The sequence below is a fragment of the Mustela nigripes genome, chromosome 12 (genome assembly GCF_022355385.1).
Source record: "Mustela nigripes isolate SB6536 chromosome 12, MUSNIG.SB6536, whole genome shotgun sequence".
Lineage (NCBI taxonomy): Eukaryota > Metazoa > Chordata > Mammalia > Carnivora > Mustelidae > Mustela > Mustela nigripes.
This window is the reverse complement of record NC_081568.1, coordinates 64367436-64394705: the sequence shown is the minus strand read 5'-3', so window position 1 is coordinate 64394705 and position 27270 is coordinate 64367436. Positions and strand designations below refer to the sequence as shown.

At 40.0% G+C, this 27270-nt stretch overlaps 1 protein-coding gene across 3 annotated transcripts in view; it reads left to right on the top strand.

The window, feature by feature from the left end:
• UIMC1 (ubiquitin interaction motif containing 1) overlaps positions 1-21787 on the top strand; it is a 171885-nt gene extending 150098 nt beyond the window's left edge. For all 3 annotated transcript variants that reach the window (XM_059417437.1, XM_059417439.1, XM_059417438.1), the window contains 5 exons: positions 15789-15867; positions 17994-18165; positions 19647-19710; positions 20696-20738; positions 21290-21787. In XM_059417437.1, coding sequence (XP_059273420.1) covers positions 15789-15867; positions 17994-18165; positions 19647-19710; positions 20696-20738; positions 21290-21500 — 569 coding nt within the window. In that variant the 3' untranslated portion in view covers positions 21501-21787. The remainder of the gene's footprint in view (positions 1-15788; positions 15868-17993; positions 18166-19646; positions 19711-20695; positions 20739-21289) is intronic.
• Positions 21788-27270: the final 5483 nt, after the last annotated feature.

Here is a 27270-nt window from a genome sequence, read left to right as displayed (position 1 = left end):
TTATATTGAGCCTAGTTTTTATTTTCATTGTTTAACAGTATAATGAATCCTTATAAACTTATTTTCCAGCTTCAGCAGTATCAACATATGACTAATCTTTTTTCACTTATAACATGCCTCCCACCCACTCCCAGATTTTGGGGAAGCAATTTTTAAGCATATATCATCTATAAATACTTTAATATATATCTCTAAAAGGTAAGGACTATTTTTTTAAAAAAATACAGCCACAGTACCACTATTACACAAGTCAGCATCTCTTTTCCCTAAATATCTCATAAGTTTTTAAAAATGGTTTGTTCAAATTAGGGTCCAAACAAGTTTTATACATTGCATTTTGTTGATGTCACTCAAGTCTGTTTTAATCTCTGTTATCCTCCTTTCTCTCTCTTTTTTTCTTTACAGTTTATTTGTTAAAGAGACTAGCTTTTTGTCTTTCAAAATTCCCTTTCTGGATTTTGCTGATTGTATCCCTGTTCTATCTTTAGTGTTACTCTGTTCTAGACAGTGATTTCTGAAAACTTCTAGTTAGATTTGAGGCTTGATCAGGTTCAAGGTTTGATCAGATTCAGTTTGGATTTTTTTTTTTTTTTTTGAGAAGAGTATGTTATAGATGATATTGTATGTTCCATATTGCATCAGTTTGTGAAGCAATCTTTATAATGTTATCTTTTATGATGTTACGATTGATCAGTAGGGTCAACCTAATTCATTCATTAGAAAGCCAGTGCTTTCAACTAATGATCATTGGTGATCATTGCCTAGATCTGTTATTTCATGAAGGATGTCTCCTAATATATTTTTTTAAGATTTATTTATTTATAAATAAACAGAGAGACACCTTCTGAATAGGGGGAGGGCTGAGGGAGAGAATCTCAAGCAACTGCCTGCTGAGCAAAGAGCCTGCCGTGGGGCTTGATCCCAGCACCCTGAAATTACTACCCGAGCTGACTGAGCCACTCAGGCAGCCTGTCTTCTAATATTTAAACAGTTATAAAGTGGTATATATATATGGGGGGAGAAAAAAAAAGGCAACATAGAAAAATCATTACCCCCTCCACCATTATTGTTAATATTTTGGTGTATTTTCCGTTTTTATTTTGAATCCCTGTGTAGTATTTCATCTTGTGTTTGAACATTAGGTTGTTTAAATATTTCATTGTTAAAAAATGGTTTGATAAAATATCTTTGTCTTATGAATCGCATTTAAATTCAGATGATTTCCTCAGTATTGATTCCAAAAATGTAATTCATGGGTCAGTAGATATGAATTATTTTAAAATTCTCGATAAATATTGTCAAATTGCTTAAATTCCAGCTGTTAAAAAAATTCTGCTATAAATATTATGCACAAGTACTAGTAAGAACTAGACAAGTGACTTTTTCTAAGACCTCTAAATTATTCAATACCTCATAGATTGAGGAATTTTGTTCATAAAAATATAATGGTGGTAGACCCTTTATTTCTGTATCTTAAGTAGGGATTATGTGACTTTAAGATTTTTCTCAGTATTTACTCTTGCCTTTAACCTCAGGTTGGGGGGCACTGCTAAGAATATTTTTATATTATTACTTTTGTCTTTGTATGAACAGGTATTGAGCAAGCCGTGCTGACACTTTAGATGCAATGGCTAGCTATAGCAGCACTGAAGGTTAGGGTCAGGAGCTCAGCATTCAAGTGCACTTCTTGAGAAAGCAAGCTTATCTCTAAACTTGAGAGGAAATTACTACAACTTGAATAGGACAGGGGACCTTTATGGCTTCTCTGAAACAAAGAAGACAATTTGGTATTGTGGTACTGACTTTGGAGTCTAACAGACTGAATTGTATCTAAGACCAGGTATTTACAGAATTGAGGCCTCTGAGTCTTTTTTATTTTGCTTGTCTGTAAATTGGACCCAGTGATGCCTGCCTGTTTTAGGGTTGTTTATACTTAGAAAGTGTCAACATAATCATTAGAGTATTTGAATTAGAAGTTATCTTTAGTAGAATAAGATTATCAAGTCTAGTACCTGAGAGAGCAAAAGGAATTTATTTATTGAATGGAATGAGGTAGATATGGCTTTTCTGTTTCAAAAGTTATTTTATTTATTTTTTTTTAAAGATTTTATTTATTTATTTGACAGAGAGAGATCACAAGTAGGCAGAGAGAGAGAGAGAGAGGAGGAAACAGGCTCCCTGCTGAGCAGAGAGTCCGATGTGGGACTCGATCCCAGGACCCTGAGATCATGACCTGAGCCGAAGGCAGCGGCTTAACCCACTGAGCCACCCAGGCGCCCCAAAAGTTATTTTAGATCAGACTCAAGAGACAATTTCATCTAAGTTATAATAATATTCTGTTGGTTCTTTTTTTAAAGCATTTTATTTATTTTGAGAGAGAGAGTGTATGCACAAGCATGGGGGAGGGGCAGAGAAAGAGAGGGAGAAGCAGACTTCCCACTGAACAGGGAGCCAGAAGTGGGGCTCAATCCCAGGACCTCAGGGTCATGACATGAGCTGAAGGTAGGCATTCAACCGACTGAACCACCTAGGCACCCCCAAAATATTCTCTTGTTCTTAAAGCCAAGAAAATACTCTGGAAAACTTCTGAATAAGAAATGACCTTGCAAATTGATGAATTATACATATGTATATATCGAGTGTCAATTTTATGCCAGGAATATAGAATACTGAAGTGGTTAAGAGACAGTCTGCTGGGGGAGATAAGTAGGTAACGCAGTAAATAGAGTGTTGTGTGAAAAGTGCTGTGATAGATGCACAGAGAGCCCTGTTTAAGTATAAAGTTTGGGACCTTCTTGGGTCAGGGAAGACTTCCTGGGTACTGCCACTGTTAATGCTGGGCCTGAGTTATTCTGAGAGTAGTATGGAAGATTGGAAGGGTTGAGGCTAGAAAAAGGGAGAGAAGTAACAAAGGAGTGTCAGTGGAAGAGGAGAGATAGGAGAATCTTTCAGTGAGAGAATCAATCACACTTTGTGACTGGGGATCAGGTTGAAAGAAGGGAGCTTTGATTTAGGTTTCTGCCTAAGCCCATGTAGGGTGCTCAACTTAAGAGTCCCCCTGAGTAAAATTTAGAAGATGACTATATTAATTATACTGTATTATTTATGTTCCTTTATATATAGCACCTACTATAACCCAGGTACTCTTATATAATCTGAGAATACAATTCTGAACAAAAGAGAAGTCTGTGCTCTCGTGAAACTTACATTCTCATGGAAAAAACAAATGATAAATAAAACTTAAGAAAAATAAGGCAAGAATCAGAGGATAGAGAGGAAAGGGCAGGGAAGGCAGTGGGCGGCGGGTGGAGGGGAGCTCTTAACTTATTAGATCAAGGAAGACTTCTTAAGGTGACATTTGAATCGAGTCATTCCAGGTAAAGGGAATAGCTATAAAGCTCCTAAAGCAAGAGTGTGTTTGACATGTGTCTTATAGCAGCAGGGAAGCCATAATGAGACAGTGGGATGAGCAACAGGGGAAAAGAGAGGAGAGATCAGATCAGTGATCAGATTATCTGGGTTTTTGCACTTTATTCTAACTATGATGAAATGGCATAGAACGGTTGAGAGCAAGGAAGTGATGTAATCCAGCTCTGGCTACTGTGTGAAATGTAGAAGGCCAGGAGCAAAAGTAGAAGTGAACAGGAGGCACTTGGAATATTCCAGGCAGGGTCTAATGTTTCTTTGGATCATAGTGATAGCCGTGAGGTAAAGAAGTTGCCAAATCTGGGATGTATGTTGAGGATTGAACTTACAGGATTTTCTGGAGTAAGACAGAAAACTCGGGTAACACCATAGTTTTGCCCTAAGCAACTGGTTTAGTTATGACTCCATTTTTTGAGATTAGGAAATTCAAGGGATCCAAAATAGCCAAAACAGTCCTGAAACAGACCAAAGTTGAGGGTTCACACTTCTTAATTATATACTTACCAATCAAGACAGGATGCTGCTGGCATAAGGAAATAGATGGATGGATGGATGGATGATGGATGGATGGATGGAATAGAATTGAGAGCTCAGAATTAAAACCATACATTTATAGCTAACCAGGTTTTGACAAGGCTATCAAGATAATTCAGTAGGGGGAAATAGTCTGTTCAACAAATGGTGCTAAGACGACTGAATATCCACATGCAAAAGAAAAAGTTGGGGCGCCTGGGTGGCTCAGTGGGTTAAGCCGCTGCCTTCAGCTCAGGTCATGATCTCAGAGTCCTGGGATCGAGTCCCGCATCGGGCTCTCTGCTCAGCAGAGCGCCTGCTTCCCTCTCTCTCTCTCTCTCTGCCTGCCTCTCCATCTACTTGTGATTTCTCTCTGTCAAATAAATAAATAAAATCTTTAAAAAAAAAAAAAAAAAGTTGACTCCCTTCACACTATATACAAAAAATAGATCAAAGACCTAAATGTAAATACTAAAAACTCTGTAGCTCTCTTAGAGGTAAATCTTCAGGATCTTAGATTTGACAGTGGATTCTTAGATAGGACACCAAAAGTTTAAGCAATATAAGACAAAAATAGATAAATTAAATTAGACACCATCAAAATTTAAAACTGCTGTGCATCAAAGGATGCTATCAAAAAAGTAAAAAGAAAAATATACAGAATGGGAGAAAATATCTGTAGAATTTGTCTTTTAAGGGTCTGGATTCCAGAATATATAAAGAACTTTTAGCATTCAACAACAAAAAGACAACCCAATTAAAACAAAGGACTTGGGCGCCTGGGTGCTCAGTGGGTTAAGCCATTGCCTTCGGCTCAGGTCATGATCTCAGGGTCCTGGAATTGAGTCCCGCATGGTGCTCTCTGCTCGGCGGGGAGCCTGCTTCCCTCTCTCTCTCTCTGCCTGCCTCTCTGCCTACTTGTGATCTCCCTCTGTCAAATAAATAAGTAAAATCTTTAAAAAAAAAACAAAACAAAACAGACAAACAAACAAAAAAAGGCAAAACAAAACAAAACAAAACAAAGGACTTGACCACAATAGCCAGCCTATGGAAAGAACCTAGATGTCCATCAACAGATGAATGGGTAAAGATGTGGTGTGTGTGTATACACACACACACAATGGAATACTATGCAGCCATCAAAAAACTAAAATCTTGCCATTTGCAATGATGTGGATGAGCTAGAGGCTATTATGCTAAGCAAAATAAGTCAGTTGGAGAAAGACTAATATCATATGATCTCACTGTTAAGAGGAGTTTTAGAAACAAGACAGAGGATCATAGAGGAAGGGAGGGAAAAAATGAAACAGGATGAAACCAGAGAGGGAGAGAAACCATGAGACTCTTAAATCTCAGGAAAAAAACTGAGGGTTGCTGGAGGGGAGGAGTGAGGAGGGATGCAGTTGTTGGGTGATGGACGTTGGAGAGGGTATGTGCTATGGGGAATGCTGTGCATTGTGTAAGACTGATGAATCATATACCTGTACCCCTGAAACAAATAATACATTTTATGTTAATTTAAAAAAATTTTAAAAAACCAAAAGCACTCAAGTAGTTATTTCTCCAGAGATGTACAAATGGCCAGCAAGCACATGAAAAAATGATCACTATCAATCGTCAAGAGAGAAATTCAAGTCAAAACCACAAGATACTTCACACCCACTAGGATCGCTATTTAAAAAAAAAATAAAAGTAACAAATGTTGGCAAGAATTTGGAGAAATTGGAAACCCCCCCAAGTACATTTTCTGTGGGAATATAAAACGGTACAGTGGTCCTGAAAAAAAATTCCTTGGTATGCATTCCTGATATATGCAACAGCTTGGATGAACCTTGGAAACATATGTTAAGTGAAGAAAGCCAGTCACAAAAGACGAAACATAGTATGATTCCATTTATATGATGTGCCCAGAATGGGCAGTGGTTTGTCTAGGGCTGGAGGTTAGCAGGGGAATGGAGAGTGACTGCTAATGGGAACAGGTTTCTTTTTCAGTTATTGGAAAATACTATAAAATTGATAGTGGTGAGGGGCACCTGGGTGGCTCAGTGGGTTAAAGCCTCTGCCTTCGGCTCAGGTCATGATCTCAGGGTCCTGGGATCGAGCCCCGCGTTGGGCTCTCTGCTCAGCAGGGAGCCTGCTTCCCCCACCCCTCTCTGCCTGCCTCTCTACCTATTTGTGATATCTGTCTCTCTCTCTCTCTGTCAAATAAATAAGTAAAATCTTTAAAAAAATTTTTTTTTTAAAAATTGATAGTGATGATATTTGTACAACTATGAAAATACTAAAAACCATTGAATTACACTTTAAGTTAGTGAACTATGTAATATGTGAACCATATCTCAATAAAGTTGTATCAAAACAAAAAACGGTGACTCCAGAGTCAGGACGGATACTAGAGGTTTGAGGATAGCAGAGGAGAAATTAAATAGTCTCTGGGAGAGTAGAAGAATAAACTGACTACGGAAACATGATGATTGCTGAGCAGTACTGAGGAGCCACTAGAGCTGTGTGGTCTTAAATATACTGTGAGCCTGTCAGCACTGTTGTGCTGCTTGTAAGGACACGTAATAAGTAGGTAGAAGGTTGGATTTAGCCAAAATAGAGTTTTACCAGGGAGAACAACAGAAATTAGAAACGAGTTGAGAGAATATTCAAGGGAATGGTTAATATGATAATCGTGAAATCTAAGTTAGGTAAAAAGTGAGGCCATGACAGGGTAATGGACAATGAAAAGGTGATAGTCTAGAATTGAAACATCCCAGTGGGGCTGAAGGATTATTGGGAGTCAGGATATTAGAGGGAGTGACTTGGAGGAGATGGGTGGTGGTGATCAGAGACACCCGGGACATCTGAAAATGAGATCTTGGAAGTGGCACCGTTACTATTGGCAGGCTCAACCAGAACCAGGGTTGAGGAATTAGGGTTCTTGAATTGGAACCGGAGAACACAGAAAATGAATCGGCTCTTTCTTACTTCTCCCAAGGATCGCACACAACTGGCACCATTCGAGATGCAAAGGACAGAGGCTAATTCATTACATACAATGGATGTCTTGGGCATTAGGCCTACTTTTCTCTCAGAACCCCACTTGAGAAAGGCTGAGATGGTAGCATCCACAGGAGCTGATAGCCAAAAGCTCAAGGAACTGAGAGGCCAGCGTATTGGACAGGCCATACCTTAGGTTGAACCTACGAAAACTCCAACCTCATAGGCTTCAGACTAATATGTAGATATTAAAGTCACCAAGAATGATGGCAGGAGTGGTGAAGAGATAAGATAGTAAGCGCTATGTTAAAGTTTTCAAATAATGGCCAGGAAGTGATGTGGCTGGTAAGGGGCACGTGACCAGGAGGATAGTAGATGACTTCAGTGGGCGGGTAGCAGGGCTAGCACAGTGGTTTGTGTTTCATACTAGGTTTTTCTAGTAGTCTGGAAACAAATGAGAGGCTGCTTACCCCACCTCCAGGTCAGTAGTACCGTGGTGTAAAGAAGAAGAAATAGCCAGTACTTGAGAAGTGCAAAGAGAAACAGTATCTTCGGAGGACAGCCATCTTTCAGTGAGACCAAGCGGATGAAGGAAACGTTCACACAAGCAGCTGAAAACATCGGGGGTTTTATTGATCATGGACACAGGTTCCAAGGGAGAAAGTCATTTTGAGAATAGGAAGATCAAGTTAGCTTACAAAAGTCCCTCCAGATAACAGTCAGGTGGGGTTGAGAATCTATGTGATGAGAGCTGCCATGGGACATTTGGATTTCCCGTGGTGTCCAAAGTAAACACTTAAGGCAGGACAGGATTAGTCGCGGTTCTCTCTTAAAGGAGCAGTGCTAGCCAAAGGAGGTGTCCATATGACAAAAATGTTCTCCATCTGTGGGGTCATATATGATAGCCAGTAGTCACATGTGGCGACTGAGCACTTGAAATGTAACACACACAAAAATGAAAAAAATATCAGTGAACTATGAGACCATTTTTAGGTGGCCTAATACACAGGTAACCACGGTCCCTACAGGGGGGGAAGGGACAGAAAAAAATTTTTGAGGAATTAATGACTCAGAAAATTCCAAACTTGATAAAAACTATAAATCTGTTGATCCAAGATGTTCTAGGAAGCACGGACATAAGAAACAGCATTAGAGGGGGAGCCTGGGTGGCTCAGTGGGTTAAGCCTCTACCTTTGGCTCAGGTCAGGATCTCAGGATCCTGGGATCGAGCCCCGCATCAGGCTCTCTGCTCAGTGGGGAGCCTGCTTCCCCCCTCTCTCTCTGCCTGTCTCTCTGCCTACTTGTGATCTGTCAAATAAAATCTTAAGGTAAAAAAAAACAGCATAAATTTTAAAAGCACATCATAATCAAGTTGTTTCAAACCAGAGATAGTGGGAAAAAAAACCCTGAATATCATTCAGAGAAAAAAGGACATGTTACGTGCAGATGGGAAAAACAAGAATTAGTCAGATTTCTTATTAGGAACAACACACTGCAACTCCATATGGTTCTGTCTAATAAGCAGATATTAAAGTCAACAAGAATGATGGCAGGAGTGGTGAAGAGATAAGATCGTAAGTGGTATGTGAAAGGAAGTGGGGTAGTTGATGGGGTGGCAAGAAGACAGGCAAAATCTTATAAAATTCTGAAAGAAAAAGGTTACCAACCTAAATTTCTATACCCAGCAAAAAAATCTTTAAAAAATGAGGGCTACTAAATGTAATAACGTATTTCAGATTAGATCCAAGAATATTTAGTGGGGGTAGTAGTAGGAAAACTGGTGAAATTTGAATAAAGTATGGAGTTTAGTTGATAGTTGTGTACCAAAGAGGTGCCTGGGTGACTGAGTCAGTTGGGAGACAACTCTTGGTCTCAGCTCAGGTCTTGATCTCAGGGTCGTGGGTCTGATCCTGGGTTGGGCTCCGTGATGGGTGTGGAGCCTGCTTTGAAAAAAAAAAAAATTATGTACCATTGTTAATGTTTTAGTTCTGACAAAGGTACTGTGGTTACGTGAGATTTTAACATTAGAAGAAAGTGAGCATTATAAAGAACATTATAAAGAAATTTCTACATTGTCTTTCCAATACTTTTTTACAATTCTAAACTATTCCAAACTAAAAATGTTATTAAAAATTTAAAAGATGAAATAGAGACTTTTCAGATATACTAACACTGAAACAATTAATCACCAGAGACTTAATTCATAAGAAATATTTAAAGTCCTTGAGGCAGGGGCGCCTGGTGGCTCAGTGGGTTAAGCCTCTGCCTTTGGTTCAGGTCATGATCCCAGGGTCCTGGGATCGAGTCCCGCATCGGGCTCTCTGCTGGGCAGGGAGCCTGCTTCCCCCTCTCTCTCTGCCTGCCTCTCTGCCTACTTGTGATCTCTGTCTGTTAAATAAATAAATAAAATCTTAAAAAGATTTTTTAAGTGGCCTAATACACAGGTAACCACGGTCCCTACAGGGGGGCAAGGGACAGAAAAAATTTTTTTAGGAATTAATGACTCTGTCATTAATGTGATCTCTGTCTGTTAAATAAATAAATAAAATCTTAAAAAGAAAAATAATAAAGTCCTTGAGGCAACAGGAACACTACAGTGGACTGGATTGTGTCATCATGCCTCATGTAACTGAGGAGCTCAATTTTAAATTTTATTCTAATTAAGATTTCAGTTTAAACAGCCACACATCTCAGAAAATGGTCGATAATTCTAATGACAGCCTTTTTGCTGGATCTTTAAGGAGAGTACTTATAATACTGGGTCTTTAAGGAGAGTACTGGTAATACTGAGATAGGCATCATGTGGATGGAACAAGCCTCCCCTTCTTCCTCTTACTTCCCACTGAGGAAATGCTAGGTTGGAGGATGGTCAGTCATAGCAGGACCATATATAAAATTCTGTGGCCTCCCTTTTTTTTTTTTTTTTTTTTTAATTTTTAAATTTTTTTTTTTGGGGGGGTGGGGAAAGGAGGGGTGGGGGGGGGGGGGGCTAGAGGGAGAGGGAAAAGCAGGCTCCCTGCTGAGCAGGGAGATGGACATGGGGCTGATCCCAGAACCCCAGGATCATGACCTGAGCAGAAGGCAGATGCTTAACTGACTGAGCCACCCAGACACCACTCTGGCCTCCCATTTTTTTCTACTGAGATAGTTTTGAGTTTGAGGGAGATAGACTGAGTAGAATTTCTCTTGTTTGTATATATAATTTCCACTCTCCTCAAGGAGTCATCATCTTCAATGTTTATAGTTCCAGGCCACTTGTTTTTACTTTTTAGAGGGGTTTATTAGAGAGAGAGAGAGGGAGAGAGACAGAGAGCAAGCACATGAGCGAGGGGAAGGGCAGAGGGAGAGGGACAATCTCTGTTGAGCAGGGATCCAGACTTGGGGCTCCATCCCAGCTCAATCCCACACACCCACATGTCTTTATTTTTGATTGCTTGTCTTTAGATTTTGGAAACAGTGTAGAAACAAATGTTTACACAGTATTGATAATTGTTCTGTAAGGTTTTGGTTACTTACTTGACCAGGTTACTTACTTGACCATTCTTTTTGTACAAATTAGTATGAGAACTAAAGATTAAGCCCTAATCTAAATTATAGATAAGCTGGGCACTAGTTCTAAGGGTAGTCTTTTTTAAAAATTTATTTTTATTTTTTTATTAACATTCTAAGGGTAGTCTTAAATCTTTAGATAAAGCTAAGAAGTAATAAGCTGGAATAATAACGGGAATTATATAATAATAACAACAAAGGTTTGTTGAGAACTTTCTGTGGGCTGGACACTATTACAACTTATTTGGATTATCTGATAGGATCTTCACCAAAACCTGTGAGGGTATGCTGTTACCTCATTTTGTAGGTAAGTCAGCTGATACTAAGGTTAAGTTACTTGCCCAAGTTACTCTACCCAGCACAGCTAGTAGAATCCTAACTTGGACAACTCTGAAGTCAATGCACTTTATTCTGCTAGGTGTTGCTGCTTTTTAATGTATTAACAGTGCCAAGCCAAGTCCCAAGCACAGCTCCTGAGGATGTTTTCCATCCAGTGTTAGACAAAGGCCTGCGTTAATGGTTGTAGGTTATAGGCGGCTCTCTCAGCTCTCAGTGTTATCCCTCCTTTCTGTTTTATCCCTCCGACCTGGTAATTGCTTTTTGGGTAGTTGTCCCCAGATTCCATTGCTTCCTTTTGAAATCTTTGGCTGTTGTCACCAGTAGTTAGGTTTTTGGACTTAAATTTCTTCCTGCAGCTATTTGAAATGGCTGTGTCAACCCTCAGAAACTAAAGCTGTAGGCTCCTTTAGAACAACATATAACTTCGTGCTCCTTCATAGGGTAATATATTTCAAAGGGAAAATGTAGCTGTAGGGTCCAGTCCAGTTCACTCTGCTCATAACATTTAATAATAGAATTAGCATATAGTTTTCAGTCATGAGCCAAATCTCTCCCCTCATATTCTTTTCCACTTGCCCACTCATTTACCACTTACAACTTTTTCTTTTCCCATCCTTTACCCTCTTATTTCCCAGGAAAGGCAGCCTGCTCCTATAAAATAACATACGCTTCTTTGTTTTAATTCTTATTTTAAGATTTATTTATTTGACAGAAACAGCTAGAGAGGGATCACAAGCAGGGAGAGTGGGAGAGGGAGAAGCATGTTTCCCACTGATCAGGGAGCCTGATGTGGGGCTTGATCCCAAGACCCTGGGATCATGACCTGACCCAAAGGCAGACGCTTAATGACTGAACCACCCAGGCAGCCTATTAAGATTTTATTTTTTTAACTCTACACCCAACATGGGGCTTGAACCCACAACTGTGAGATTAAGATTTGTACACTCCCACCAACTAAGCTAGCCAGGTGCCCCAACATATACTTCTGTGAAGTTAGACTCTTACTTTGTTCCTGGTTCCATGTTTCTTTGTTGTTGTTTTAGCTTTGTGATCTGGATCAGGTTATTTAATATTCATCATCTAAAAAGTACAGATAATCATATATGCCTTGCAGAATAATTGTAATAGAAATTATGTTTATAAAGTCCCTGGCACAGAGAATGTCCTCATAAAACAAGAGCTTTTTTGAGTACATTTCTGTGATTTAATTTGGCAAATGTTTATTAGCATCTAATCAATGCTATACTCTGCTGAGGATGCTGAAGAAACAAAACCCAGAATCTCTGAATTCAGAAAGTTGCTTAGTGTAGAAGGGGGACTGACATATAAACAACAACAGAAATGTGCTAAGTGCTAGGAGCAATTCTTTTCTCAGCCTTGCCTGTGTAGTGCTTTCCAAGTATCTTTTGGAAAAATACTTGGTATTCAAGATGGAGGACAAATAGAGAGAGGGGAAAAAAAAAACAACCCTTAAAGGTTTCTGTAATCTGTGAGGTGCCAATGTTTTGAGAATTGATTTCAGCAAGACATTTGATAAAATCCCTCATGAAGTCCTTATACATAAGATGGAGAAATATGGACTGGCTGATAGAATAGGAGGTGGATTTGAAGGTGGTTATATGGCTGTGTCCAGGATGGTTTTCTCCTGGACACAGTACTTTATTTTTACTTATAAAATCTGTAGGTTGGAAGGAACCTTAGAAATAGATAGTGTACTTTAACTGTATCTAAGACCTCTCTATAATCTGGTCTATTTTTCCTTCCCTTTTAATTTTTAATTCAACAGTACAGAAAAGTATATAGTGCAAAAATATGCCACCCTCCTATTGCATTCCCCAAGTGTCCCTGTCATCCTCCCCAGAGACAAACACTATTAATAGTTGCTTGTGAGGGGAAGGAGGGAAGGAAAGAGTGAGGGAGGAGGAAAAAAAGTTGCTTGTGTATATGTGATCTTGTTTTATTATGCTATCTTTTTACACCTTGTGTTATAGTTATTAAGTGTATGTGCTGTCTCCCTTAGTAAACTGTAAGCTTAAGAACAAGGACCCTGGGGCACCTGGGTGGCTCAGTCGGTTAAGTGCCTGCCTTCAGCTTAATTCATGATCCCAGGGTCCTGGTATTGATTCCCCACATGGGGCTCCCTGCTCAGTGGAGAGCCTGTTTCTCCCCCTCCCTCTTTAGCTCCCCCTGCTTGTTCTCCCTGCCCCCTGTCAAATAAATGGATAAAATCTTAAAAAACAAAACAAAACAAGGACCCTACTACATAATTTCCTATATATCCCCCAAATTACTTGCACATTGAAGATTAAGATTCTCAAATAATACTTGCTTGATTAAATATTTAAAGGAAATTTGGACCAGGAAGAAGGCAGGCTTATCTAGTAAAATGCCATAGGTTTCTTTCCTTGGCCATGTCATTTATTATAACCATTTTCCTCAGTGACTTGGATGAAGATGTAGAAAGCATGCTTATCATATGTGCAGATGACACAAAGCTGGAAAAGAGAGTTGATAGCATCAGATGACAGAATCAAGACTGGAGATGATCTTAAACTATAATGTTCAGCTGAAAAGAACAGGGATAAATATAAAGTCCTGTGTTTAAGGGGGGTGGAAATAACCAACAACTTAGTTACCTAAGTATAGAATTAGGAGACTTGTCTTGATAATATTTTATTTGAAGATAATTTGGAAGGGTAGGCCATGAATCTTAATTACCTTTAAGCTCAATTTAAGATTTTCAACAAAGCAAATACAATCTTGGCTGGATTAGTAGAATATGAGTCTCTGTGGGCTAGTTTGTAGTTCTTGTGTTCTCTCTACTGGTCAGACTGCTTGTGGAGTATTTGGTCCGTATAAAGAGAGAGACTGACAAATGGGGATGTATGTAAAGGTCAACTAGGAATGTAAAACTTGGGTATAGGAAATCAGACCGATCTAGATCTATCTTGAGTTCTACCACTTACCATTTGTGATAGCTTGGCAAAGCTAATTCCTCTGAGTTTGTTTCCATACCTTTAGAGTAAGGCAGAATAGTAATACCAATCTAGAGGATTGTTTTAAAGATTAGAATTAACCTAGGCAATCAAAAGTTTCTGCACTCATTAGAGATTGGATTAATGACTAGATATAGTCCCTGCTTTGAAGAAGGTTACATTTCAGTGGGGCAGACAACTGAGTAAATCCAAGATTGAAATGTAGTTTGTTAAGTGTTCAGAGAGCTGACTTATGGAAAAGGGGGTAAACTTACTCATACAGTCCCCAGTAAATACAGAATGAACTGGATTGTTGTGTAGCAATAGAATGAGTTTCCCTAGGAGGAAGTGAATTCCCCTCAGTGAATGTATATAAAATCAAGTTGAGACTGTATGATAACTTGTTGGGGATGCTTATGGAAGGAATTTTTTTTTTTTTTTAATGAGTAGAGGGTTGGACTAGAAGGAAAGGTGAACTATGAACAGCGGGGGGCCAAATCCAGCCAGACATCTGTTTTTTGTGAAGTTTTATTGGAACATACCACACCCCTTATTTATGTGTTGTCTATGGTTGCCTTCTACTACAGTGTAGAGTTGGGTAGTGTGACAGAGACCATATGGCCTGCCAAATCTGAAGTATTTACTGTGGCCCTTTAGAAAAAGTTTCCTGACTGCTGACTAGATCAATGCTTTACAAACTAATTATTTTGTGAACTGATAACCTTCCTAAATTCTATGGCATGGGGATTTCAAGTCAAGAGGGAAGAAGACAAGATTGGAAGTGAGATGGTTATAGTTTTTCTTTTTACTTCAAGGATTGAAGACTAGAAACCAGTTGATTAACCTCCAAGATCTTTTAAGACACTGTTATTTTATAAATTGATGCCTTTTGTTGTGAGACAAAGTATTGGTATGCTGCCTGGGCTAAAGCTGTTTATACCCACTAGCACTGGAAGGTGGTCCTAGTGTGATGGGAAAAACTGGTTGTGTTAACCATTGTGAACTTTTTTCCTCTTATAATTGGAGCACTTCAGAGAGTAAAGATTAGAGCTAATATGGGTACTCATATAGATGTAGCTATCATTACTGTATGTCATAGAATACATCATTGGAGTGTGTGTCACACCAGACAGAATTTTGGTTGGAAAAGTATAAAGGGATTCAGTGTTGCTAGTTGGGGTGCTACACAAAACCTTTCCTTATGTGTACTAGATCTTTTATTTTTTTTTTAATTAAAAAAATTTTTTTTAAAGATTTTATGTATTTATTTGACAGAGAAATCACAAGTAGATGGAGAGGGAGGCAGAGAGAGAGGGAAGCAGGCTCCCTGCTGAGCAAAGAGCCCCATGCAGAACTCAATCCCAGGACCCTGAGATCACGACCTGAGCCAAAGGCAGCAGCTTAACCCACTGAGCCACCCAGGCGCCCCAAATTAAAAAATATTTTTAAAAGATTTTATTTATTTTACAGAGAGAGAGAGAGTGCATGCCTGAGCATGAGCAGGGGGAGGGATAAGTGGACTCTGCACTGAGCACAGAGCCCTTGGGGCTCCATCTCACAACCCTGAGATGATGACCCGAGCTGAAACCAAGAGTGGGACACTTAACTGACTATGCCACCTGGGTGCCCTTTGACTAGATCGTTAGATCTCATGACAGTAGGGGATAAAAAGATCTCTCATTAGCAGGAATATCTTGTGGCTGGCAATTTCAGTTCATACATTACAGGTGTTATTCTCTGCTAGAAAAGCAGAGGTTTCCCACACAGTGCACTTTTTCCAGGGGAATAGGATTTTAAACTTTGCTTCTTCACATACATTTTATCTTTTATATTTGGAGTCTACTGCCAACTAACAGTTTTTTTCTTTCTCTTTCTTTGTCCTTCCCTCCCTTCTGCCCTCCCTCTCCCCCCCCCTCCCTCTTCCTTGCTTCTTCTCCCTCCCTCCCTCCCTCCCTTACTCTTTCCCTCCCTCCCCTCCCTTCCTTCTTTTTTTGTTGAAAGTATTGACTCGGAGACAAAAAGAGGCCAAGAGCAAGAGTGACAGTGGGACAGTTGCCCAGACATCCCTAGACATTGACAAGTAAGTAGGTATGCTGTGTTCTCGGAGCTCTTTTGACATATTATGGCTTATACTGAATAAAGAGATCCATTCCTCTTCTACCGTGGTTTTCCTTGGCCTTCCAATCACTTCATTGCTTTGATGTCTGAATTTATTCTTTTATTCCCAATTTCTGTTAGTGTAGATGGCCTCTGTATCTTTTTATTCCTAATTTATGTCAGCGTAGATGGCCTCTGTATGATTAATAACCCTAAAAAAGTCCTGCCACCCATTCCATTTGTACATTGCTCTTAGATTTCTGTTTTCTTTGAATTTGTGTATTGGTGTTTGGTACTTTTGGGAAGCAGTGAGCTATTTTGCGATGTAATGGTATAGAAGTTGAGTTGCAAAATGTTGAGCAATATAGGTGACTTCCTTGGGTTGTGGGTTGCAGCTTGACTAAGAAACAAAGTACATTCTATGGGATGATTGGGTATAAGTGACACCTCCTGAAAGTAAAGACACTACCAATAATACATTATAGTAGTAGTCATTAGGCAGAAATGTTTATCTTTGAAATATAGATTTTAGATCTGAAATTTCAGGGCTGCTTTCTCTAATTCAGTTGAGCAGAGCTGATCACTTGTTCCTTTTGGAATCCTGTCATGTGGACATTGCTTTAGGACTATATTCATCCTACCATATTGCAGTAATTTTTTTTTTCATTTTTGATACTTCAGTCTTCCTGGATAGGCTGTGAATTATTTGAAGGCACATACTTGCCTTCATTCATGTTTATATCCTCAGCATCTAATAAAATGCATCTGAGACAGCAGTTAACAGTAATAGCTGTTTGTGTAACACCTAATATTATGTACCAGTCACTGTGCTAAGTGTATGATTTACTTCGTAGCTCTCACAATAGCTGATAAGATAGTTTTTCTTTCTTTCTTTCTTTTTTTTAAGTAGATAAAGAAATTGAAGGGAAATTATAAGTAACTGGTTAAGATCATGCTACCAGAACTGGCAAAGCCCACGTGACTCAAAAACTTAAGCTCCTTGCACAGTGCTGCTGTCTCTCATGTAGTAGGGGGTTAATATATGATTTTTGCATTAATTCATAAGTTTTTAAAGGTACACTGGTCTAGCTTTTCTCATAAGGCAATGTTTTGCTCCTATTTTTAAAGACCTCCAGAGTAAGTTTCCGTAGAGCTAATTCAGATCACTCTTGCTGTATAGTAACTGACTAGTAAAGGCCAGAAAGAGTCTAAAATAGCAAGCTTTGGAAAGTTGTCTTTAGCTTCTTAAAACTAAGATGATCTTAAGAATCAAGCAGACCTGGCTTCTGATATTTATTAACTAATAAGACCTTGGGGAGAAAAGTACCTTCTTAATAGGGCAAAAGAATTAATTGAGAAATTGTGTTCAAAGGGCATTATACCAGTTCTTTGCTACAGAAAAAATAGTTAATGATTGTTCATTTCCTTCCTTTGTCCCCAGTGATTCTGTTTTCACTGATGCCCAATAAACCTTACTTCAAGGACACAGTTTCCTCTCTTTCTACAATTATACTGTTATAAAAAGATAAAAATAGCTGTGTATATGAAATTACACAAAAGACTATAGCAGAACTACATGGTTTTGGTAACTTCCTAGTTGATGTTGCAGGTTGTAGAATTAGGGAAGTCAGCATACAGACTTGATTTACTAATCAGACAAGTTCATCCACCCTGGTAAAAATGTCATCTTGATTTAATGCACTTGGTGTTCCTTTTTCTGTCTAAATCTTAACTTCCCTTTGAAAAAAACTATTACACTTAATTTCAGAAGAGTTTGACAGAATATTTTATGTCTGAAGAGCAATCAGCATTGTTTGAGATAGTTAGAAGAACTGATTTCATTACCATCCCACTGCTGCAACAGCAGGGTACAGAGAAACAGCCAGGGAAAACCGCTAATCAGTCAGTCCTTTTGATTGGCGTCGGGTTAGTTTTATTGGCGATCCTGCTGAGCGAATCTGCATTGGTTGACATGTCTCCTCCACAGAATAACGTAAAAACACAATTGAGACAGAATAACATAAAAACACAATTTAAGACTTATCCAGGAGCCCAGAGGCAAAAACAAATCTTAAAACTGCTTTTTCCCCCTTTCTTGTGATTGGCTAGGAATGAGAAGTGTTATCTCTGTAAATCCCTGGTCCCATTCAGAGAGTACCAGAGTCATGTGGACTCCTGTCTCCAGCTTGCAAGGGGTGACCAAGGAGGTGAACCTGAAGAGAGTGGGAAGGTATGCTCAGTTATGGAGGAGAAGCAGCAGCAGCGGCTGAGGAATCCAAAGGTGTGTATGGAATGCTTTAGGAAATTCTCCAAAGTTCTGTTCTATGCTTTTTTCCCTTCCTCCTTACTTTTCTATGTATCTAGAAATAATATTTTGTTTTAAAAGTATATTTTCTTTTAATTAAAAAGTAATATATGCTCACTGTAGGAAATATAGGAAATTTTTAAAAAAGCATAAAGAATCAGGGAAAATTATCACCCACAATTGAGCTACTTAGAGATAACTGTTAGTATTTTGGCCTATTTTCTTTTTTTTTTTTTCTATGCATTTTTAATGTAGTTGAGACCATTGTGTGTATATATGTATGTGTGTGTATACGTGTGTGTGTGTGTAAACTTTATAGCATAAATACATTCCTGAGTCTTTTTTTTTTTTAGATTTTATTTATTTGACAGAGAGCACAAGTAGGCAGAGTGGCAGGCGAAGGGAGATTCAGAAGCAGGCTCTTTGCCAAGCAGGGAGCCTGATGTGGGGCTCGATCCCAGGACCCTGGGATCATGACCTGAGCCAAAGGCAGCCGCTTAACCTACTGATCCACCCAAGTGCCCCACTGGGTTTATTTTCAAACTGTTTTTAAAAATTACTCTTAATGTTTATATTGCTTAACCACTCATATTATTGGACATTCAGGTTCTTTCTAATTCTTTGTATTATAAGATTGTATTTGAACCATTAATCTGTGTACCACTGACTATTTCTTAGATTTCCTAAAGTGGAACTCATGTAAACATTTTAAAATCTGTTGAAATGTACCACCAAATTCCTTTCCAGAAAGGATATCCAGTCATACCCCCACTGCCAGGAACATATTTGAGATCAACTCTATTTAGCACCTTGTGTGCCTGGTCTTTGGAAGCTGTGAGGTCTGGTCCCTGGTATGGGGAAGATGAATGTGCTTTCTGGGCTTTGCAATTAGAGATCAGGAAGATCAAGTCTTGGCTTAGAGATCAGAGATGAAGCAGCAGCTCCATATGCGAGGCTTACTCACTTAGCAATCACTGCACACTAAGATGGATAAGCCATTATCTGTCATGACAAAAGAAAGGGACCCTGGTATGAATGGGGTGATGTGATTGGGAGTTGTGGCTTATAGGTAAGTGCCTGTATCATAGAGCCAGTTGGCTCTTCTGGCATCACTACTTCAAGAAGCTACTCTGAAACTGTTATTTTCTATTCTAAAATCTCTCCAAATCTATCATAGGTCAATGGTTACTGTTCTTTAATATCTTTGTGGAATAATTTGCCTTGACTCTGGTTATCCATTCTTGGATAATATTCTTGGCATAAAGATATATTCTGTTCATCATGGCAGTTTGTGTTTTTACTTGTATACCCTCATTTATTAGAAAGCAAAAGACTTTCCTAGAGCTATGTCCTACATTCCTTCTCTCCTGGAGATAGGTGTGATCTGGGCTAAGGAAGGTTGTATTTTAGATTCTCTGCCATGAGATAATCCTTTGATCTGTTTTTCTCTATCATAGGAAAAAAATCGCAGTGAAGGCCGGCTCCTCAGTCTCTTGGAACAGACTGAGCACAGGACTGCAGGTGAAGACCCCACAACCAGTTTTCTGGGCTTATGTCATAGGCCTTCCAGTAAAAATGGCTACTGCCAACTCACTGTTTGTTGGAGTTATGTGGATTTACATTTGGCCCATTAGCCAGACTTTGAGACTCCTTTTAGTTTCCCTTAACTAAGGAACAGGACTTCCTGTTAAGGGAAAAAAAATTCCAAATCAACAGGGGAATGACACAGCCCCAGATACCTTCCAAAGGAACAGACTTGGGAAACTAGACATGCAGATATTTCTGCCTTCTCCTAATGTTTTGTGCATCATTTATTACTTGCCCCAACCTGCATTCCAGAGGGATTGTAGGAAGTAACTTTGTCTCTTTGTGCCTAGTATTTAGGGAGCAGTAGAGTGGATTGGTTATGAGCATTGCATAAAGTTAGCAATACCAACTTCATAGATTTTAAGGATTATATCTAGTAAAGTTCCAAACATACTCCCTGGCATAAGTAGGCTCTTGATAAATGTTAGCTGCTATTATTATTGTTATTAGTTGCTGTTGTTAAATTTCACTAGATGCAAATGGAAGAGGAGCTTTTGCTTAAGCCTGGTGAGATTGCTTACCTTCTCATTCTAACAGTTCATTCCCACTAAGCAAATCTGTTTTGCCTTCTGATGACTATAAAAAGGCAGCCTCTCCAAGCCCTATAGCCTGCTGCTTCTAGATCAGCATGTTGTGAATCTCTGCAGGTGGCAGATTTCTCTTGGCAACTCCTTGTTCCTCAAGTCCAGATTTGAAGTAGATTATTCAGAGGTTGTTCATTCAAAAGTGTTCACCTTGATACTTTTGCAGCTGAGCCTGTTGGGTGCTAATACTCATATTTTATGGGTTTGGGGATGGGGATCTGAGCTACTTGTTTAAGACTGATGAAAAACAGTGCCCAGAACACAGAAAGCACATGAGCAGTGAGAAGTGGTATGATTACAACACTATTAACATTATTACTTTTTCTCTCTTATAGATGCAGAAATAAAGACCAAGTCTTCAGAGACAGCAGGCTTCAGGTGAATTGGGGTATACACTGAAGTATGGCTGTCAGTAGTTCTAGAAAAGTACAGGCCTTGTCCTGGGTCCTGTGTATAGTGTGATATTCAAACTATTGAAGGTAGAAATCACCATGGAACTGTGTGACCTCTGTGTGTGCTACCCTCCCCCCATATCTAGGCTAAAAATTGGATGGCTAGTTCAGTTTCATGGCGTTAAAACAGGCAGAACAAAAGCTGTGATTTATTCTTTTCTCCTAACCCTGGTTTTCTGACCTAGATTTCAAGATGTTTGGGAATTTGGTAAAAAAATAATTTAAAAAAAAAAAAGTTTGGGAATTTAGGTCTGACTTCTCATTCTCTCAGTATCTCACTGTGTGACTTTGGGTAATATGATTTACCCAATGTCTTTATCTGTGAAAGGGGAATGATAATACCTACCTGGTTGGATTATTACAAAGATTATATGAACTAATAATGTATGTAGAAGCCTCTGGTATAATGCATGATACATACTTAGTGCTTATTAGTAGGTATATATTGAATTCTGAATTTTCCCCCCTTCTCTTTAGGGTGCCCTCACCAATGATGGAAGAGGCAGGCTGCAGCAAAGAGATGCAGAGTTCCCTTGCACATCTCGACTTAAATGAGTCTCCCATCAAGTCTTTTGTTTCCATTTCAGAAGCCACAGATTGCTTAGTGGACTTTAAAAAGCAACTTACCGTCCGGCCAGGTAGCCGGACACGGACCAAAGCAGGCAGAGGAAGAAGGAGAAAACCCTGAATTTCTAGGGTCCAGACATTGACAAAACCATTAGCAGTAGGGGTGGGCCATGGTCATTAAGTTTTAGTGGCCCCTGTTTCATTGTTGAGCAAGTTTTGGCCCTGCAGTTTTCATCACCAGCATCCACTCAGCATTCTTGTTTTGATGTTTTCTATAAGCTATACAGACGATTGTGTATAGTATTCTGTTTTATAACAGTCTGGATTCACTTATAGTTAAAAGAAAATTTAAATATATTTATGTTTGTATGAAATCTTATTTCAATAAGATGGAGATCTTCCATTTTTCCCCTCGGTGTTGCAGGTTTTGGGGTGGGAATATTTAAATTGTGGAGCTAAATTACATGTTTCCAAATTAATGCCATTACTGGTCTTTGACATACTGCCTAAATTCACTGAATGTATAGTGCATATTTCTGAGCACGGTTACTCCCTTGACCTTTTCTGACTTTGACATACTGCCTAAATTCACTGAATGTATAGTGCACATTTCTGAGCATGGTTACTCCCTTGACCTTTTCTGACATCACTGTGGAAAGTGCCAAGGCATCAAATCCTACTTCTTATTTTGCTATCCCTATCATTCAGCAACCTATTACTTCATCTTGCTGCTTCACCTAGTTAACAGTTCTCAGCCAGAGCATAGGACCTTTGAGGGGTATCTCCTGCCATTCTTACCAGGAATTTGTAAGTGAATGCTCTGTTACTAATTCCTGTGCAATTATTTTTCTTCCTAGATTAACCAGTGGGGATACCAGGCATATTCATCTATTAAAGCCAAGATTAGTTCTCTTGCTGTCAAAGGTCATAGCAGTACCAGGAAATAACATCCCTATTTCAGTATGTTACTGGTAGAGGAGTGCACGTACTTGACCACATTGCCCAGGAGCTTTCAGTGCATAACAAGATGTGGTCTATCTGCAGTGTACTTGCAGACTTCAAAGATGAGAGGATGTCGAACAGCAGAAGCAACTACCTGAAGGAGATACCCAAACAAGGATGTTAAGAAAGCTAGCTTTGGCCCAAGCTGATTTGAAGATGTAATAAAAGTCTGTGGGAGGTGGCTGCTGACCAGGAAAGGATCCTGGGACAGGATAAATAGGGATATCACTCAGACTCTACTAACTTCTGATTCATCAAATTTTCTTGATTTTAAGGTGAAAATGAGATAGGTATTAGACTGGGGAGAGGGGTTCAGAGAGATAGCTAAAATGGCAAGCACCAAATGGTCCTTTAAGATACTTTTTAAAAAAATACTTTATTTATTTATTTGAGAGAGAGACAGAAATAGAGCATGAGCAGGGAGGGGAGGGAGAAGCAGGCTCTCTGCTGAGCAGGGAGCCCGATGCCCCAGGATCATGACCCAAGCTGAAGGCAGACGCTTAACCAACTGAGCCACCCAGATGCCCCTAAGATACTTTTCTTGCCTATGCCATTGCACACAAGCTTTTTGAGTTAAAAGAAGGCCAGATGGCAGGCTCCTGATTTTTTCCATGTTCCGGTGTTGCATGACACTGACATTGTGGCCAGCATCACATAAAGAACAGGTGTTATTTTTTTTGAGGAACTACTATGGTTTGGGTAATGTATGTACTTACATTTAATCCTCACAGCAACCCTGTGAGGTAGGTAGTATCCTCTAATTTTCAGGTGAGGAAACAAAGAAAGGCTCAGGGGAATAAATGAAGCCACTTTTTGGTCCATGGCAATGAGATAACAGTGCCCCTCATATTCAGTCCTAAAGAAAATGCTTTACTTTGGCTCTAGTATTGATTATTTTCCTGTCTTCCTTCTAACCCAAAAGTAGTTTATTAGTTCTGTCCCATCAACTTAATTCTCACTAGTCTCTCTCATTAAATGGCAGTTTGTTGGAGGGTAGAACATTATAAATGGGATGGTATGTTTATCTCTTTGCCTGAAGAGAAGAAAAGGAAAAGGCTGATTCTAGAAAGTGCATTTTTTAGCTTATAATTGGGCAGTCTCTCTAGAACATGGCTTCGATAAAGGCTGTTTGTTTTATTCTCCATGTGCCTTGTGCCTGTGGTCCTGTGGGAGGGGCATTAGTGAGAATGAAGAGACAAAAAGTCAGCGGAAAGAGTATTATGTCAGCCTGAGACTGAAATCCTGCTTCTGACATGGGTTAATCCCTCTGAGACTTAGTTTCCTTGTCCATAAAATGGGGAAATCATACTTTACAGGGTTCTAAGGATTAAGCTAATGGGTATAAAGGCACAGTATCTGTCACATGAAGAAGATGAGTAAGTGGCAGCAGTTATGAATATGGTGCTAGTTTTGTATGTCATAAGTAGTGTTTGGGTGAGGGATAAAAAAGCCAGAAAGAGATGGGGAGCAGATGGAAGAGGAAACCATTCTTAGAGGAGTGAGCCTTTGACTGCATTAGCTTCATTGACTACCAGCCTTCCACAACAATTTTGGGTCCTGGGCATTTAGAGCTCACCTAGGACCTTAGATTTGGGGTTTTGTTGTGTTTTGGTTTTGCTTCTTCTGAAAGATGGGAAGCAGTTCTGCTGGTGTTTCCAACTCTTGAAGAGCTGGAAATCTCCATGAACTTCACAAGCTATTACCATAAATTGGGAAAGAGAAGAAGAGTTCTCTGTGTTAGGCATTGTGGTTGTGTAATTTCCTTTCATCCTTACAACAGCCTTCCAGCAGAGGCTGTGGCTTGCGCATTTCCCCTGGGTATTCACCATTCTATTACATACCCACAATGTCCTATTGCAAGAACTTGCAGCTCTATGCCTTAGGACATCTCTAGACTTGTGTGTGGTCAGGCAGGGAGTGCCAGGACTGAGGCCCCTGAGGCAGTCTTCAGCCAGTGAAAAATGGAAGTTGGGGGGTAAATATTTGAGCCTCCTTACCTCTTAGGTGGGTGCATTCTCCACCAGAATTCTAAGAGGTCCTCTGTGGGATTGAACCTCAATAGCTGCCAGCAGCAACTATTGTTTTTTTTTTTTTTTTTTTCCCTTCCTACCTCACTTCTAACTACCCTGTCAGTACTTTCTAGATCAGGGTTGGGACTAGGATGAGGGGCCTTCAGTCTAGGGTACTTTAGGGCAGAGTGGGTACTTAACGTGAAGGTAAGAAGGCCTCTATATTTTATAGCTAGGCACTTCACATGCATCACCCTAATCCTAGCCCTGGCCTGATTGCTTCCCAGTTAAGGTATTTGCATGCACATTAGGTCTGCCTCCAGGGAAACCCAAACTAAGACAAATCCTATGGAGAAATTAGTCTCTATGTTTTATGCTTGGAAAACTCTTGAGACCCAGAGATGTGAATAGATTTGCCTAAAGTCATACAGCTGGTAAATGGGATGGGATTTGAACCTAGGTGTGCTTGACACTAGAACTGATGCTCTGTGCACCTCACTACTCACTACCTCTTACCTCCCACTTGAGTCCCAAAACTCAGTGGAAACTCAAGTTTGGATGGGCTCATTGTCTCTACTCAAAGCACAGCAGTTTTGATCCCAAGCTGATTTAATAGAAATTGGGCTGAAGGGAAGGCAGGTAGTGGATGGTAGTACCAATGGGAAGATAGAAGAATGTACAAACCGTACAAACTCAGAGTGGAAAGGTTGCTGAAGCCATATGCACCAGGAAGGCAGGAAGAGTTTACGTATTTCTTCTCAGTTACAAAAGCCCTGGACTGTTGAAGTTGTGGTTCTTCAATTTAACAAAAATTAAACCGATACCTGTTACATGTCAGGTCTGGATCGTGGGCCCTGGAACTCCAAAGATGAGCAAGAAACATTCTCTGGGAGCCCACCATATAATGGGGGAAGACAAACACATAAACAGATGTTTGTTTGTTTGTTTGTTTTTCTAAGTAAACTTTACACCCAGCACAGAGCCCAGTGCAAGTCTTGAACTCACAACCCTGAGATAAGACCTGAACTGAGATCAAGAGTCAGATGCTCAACTGAGCCACCCAGGTGCCCCTAAACAGATATTTTAAATAGACTGTTGTCAATGCAATGATGTAAGCTAATCCAAGACACTGGGATCAATAGACCACACTCAGCCAGGGTCAGAGCCAAGAGGAACTCATCAGGGAAGGCTCCACAGCATTGGCAGTGACTGAAGTCTACTTTAAAGGGTAAGGAAAAACTAGGTGAAAAGGCTGGAGAGAACAAAAGGGGGGGGTGGCTATTCCAGATAAATAAGCATGAACAAAGACTTACAGTAAGCAGCAGCTTGATGGGTGTAGAAGATCTGCAAGGCATACCTGGGGTAAAAGGGTGTACAAGGAATGGTGGGAAACTTATTGAGGGCTTTTGTCAGCTGTGAGAAGCAAGCCTGTGAATAGCTCAGAGGAGGGAGAGCCTGGCTTCTAGCCCAACCCTGGCTGCAACCCACCTTTCACTGACTACCAGTTCCCATTCCTTAGTTCCTTCTGGACAGCTGGAGATTGGTACTAAGGGGCTATGAAGCAGGCTTGTCAGGGTTTGTCCTTCTCCTTGTTGGTCAGTGCCATCTGGCATCTGAAGTGAACTGCTGGCCACTACTACACCTCTGCTACATCCGGGGTTGTCTTAGCTGCTTATAGAATTTAAGCCCAAGGCACTTCTACCCTCCATAGGCGCTGACACAGACCTTCCCTGACACTCTACCTAGGGACCCCTCTCCTGGGAAAATAGATACAGGACTTCCAGAAACATGGTTTAAAAAACCCTGGCATTACTTGTCAGGAACATATCCTTACTCTGGCCCAGAAGACTGTGGACTCTTGACTGTCAGCATGAATCACATTCAGTTCCATATTCTTTGCCAACTAGACAAAGCTGAGAGAGACTAGAGCCCCAGGCTAGGCAGGATATTATGTTATGGGTGTCCTCCCTATCCCCACCACCAATTTCCTGTCTTTCAGAGCCTGTATGTCTGATTGATACCCAGTGAAATGTGCAGCAGGTTTGATAATCTGGCATGTTTCTAGGCCAGTCGTGCCAAAAATAATACAAGAGCCACTGTCCCTGGTCTCCATCCTGGTGTCATATGGAGGCCATGTTCTGTCTGTAGACAATGGTAGGGTTAACTGCTAATGAGGTAGCCCAAACTTTAAAATACCTGCTCACCAATTTCCCAGAAATGAAAATTAATACAGTATGTCGTCTCCTATCATGGTGGGTATCTTAGTCTTTACAGACTTCTATAACAAAATACCACAGATTGAATAGTTTATAAACAACGAAAATTTCTCACAGTCTGGATGCTGGAAGACTCAAATCAAGGTGCCAGCATGGTTGGGTGAGGGCCCTTTTCCAATCCAGGCTGCAGACTGCCAACTTCTTGTATCCTCTCATGCTGCAGAAGGGGCAAAGATGCTCTCTGGGGCCTCTTCTATGAGGACGCTGACCCCATTTGTTAAGGCTCTGCCTTTATGACCTAATCACTTTTCAAAGGCCCAATCTACTAAAGTCTTCACTTTGGGCATTAGTTTTCAACAAAATTTGTTTTGGTGTTGGGGAGGGGGATATAAATATTCAGACCATAGCAGTGGTCATAGTGATGCCACAAGGTTCTATGCATTCAAGAAGACTGGGGGAAAATCAGCTTTGTGGGGGTAAACAACTCTACTGTAGCCTGAGATTACCCTTCCCCTTCTGGTAGAGAAGATCCAGGGTATGAACCTACACCCCCTCTACCCCTCCCTGGCCTACCATCTGAGGGCTAGACTCCACAGTCTGGCTGCTACCTCTCCCATCATATATCCTCACCTACATGTATCTTTATTTAGGTCTTTGGAGCTGA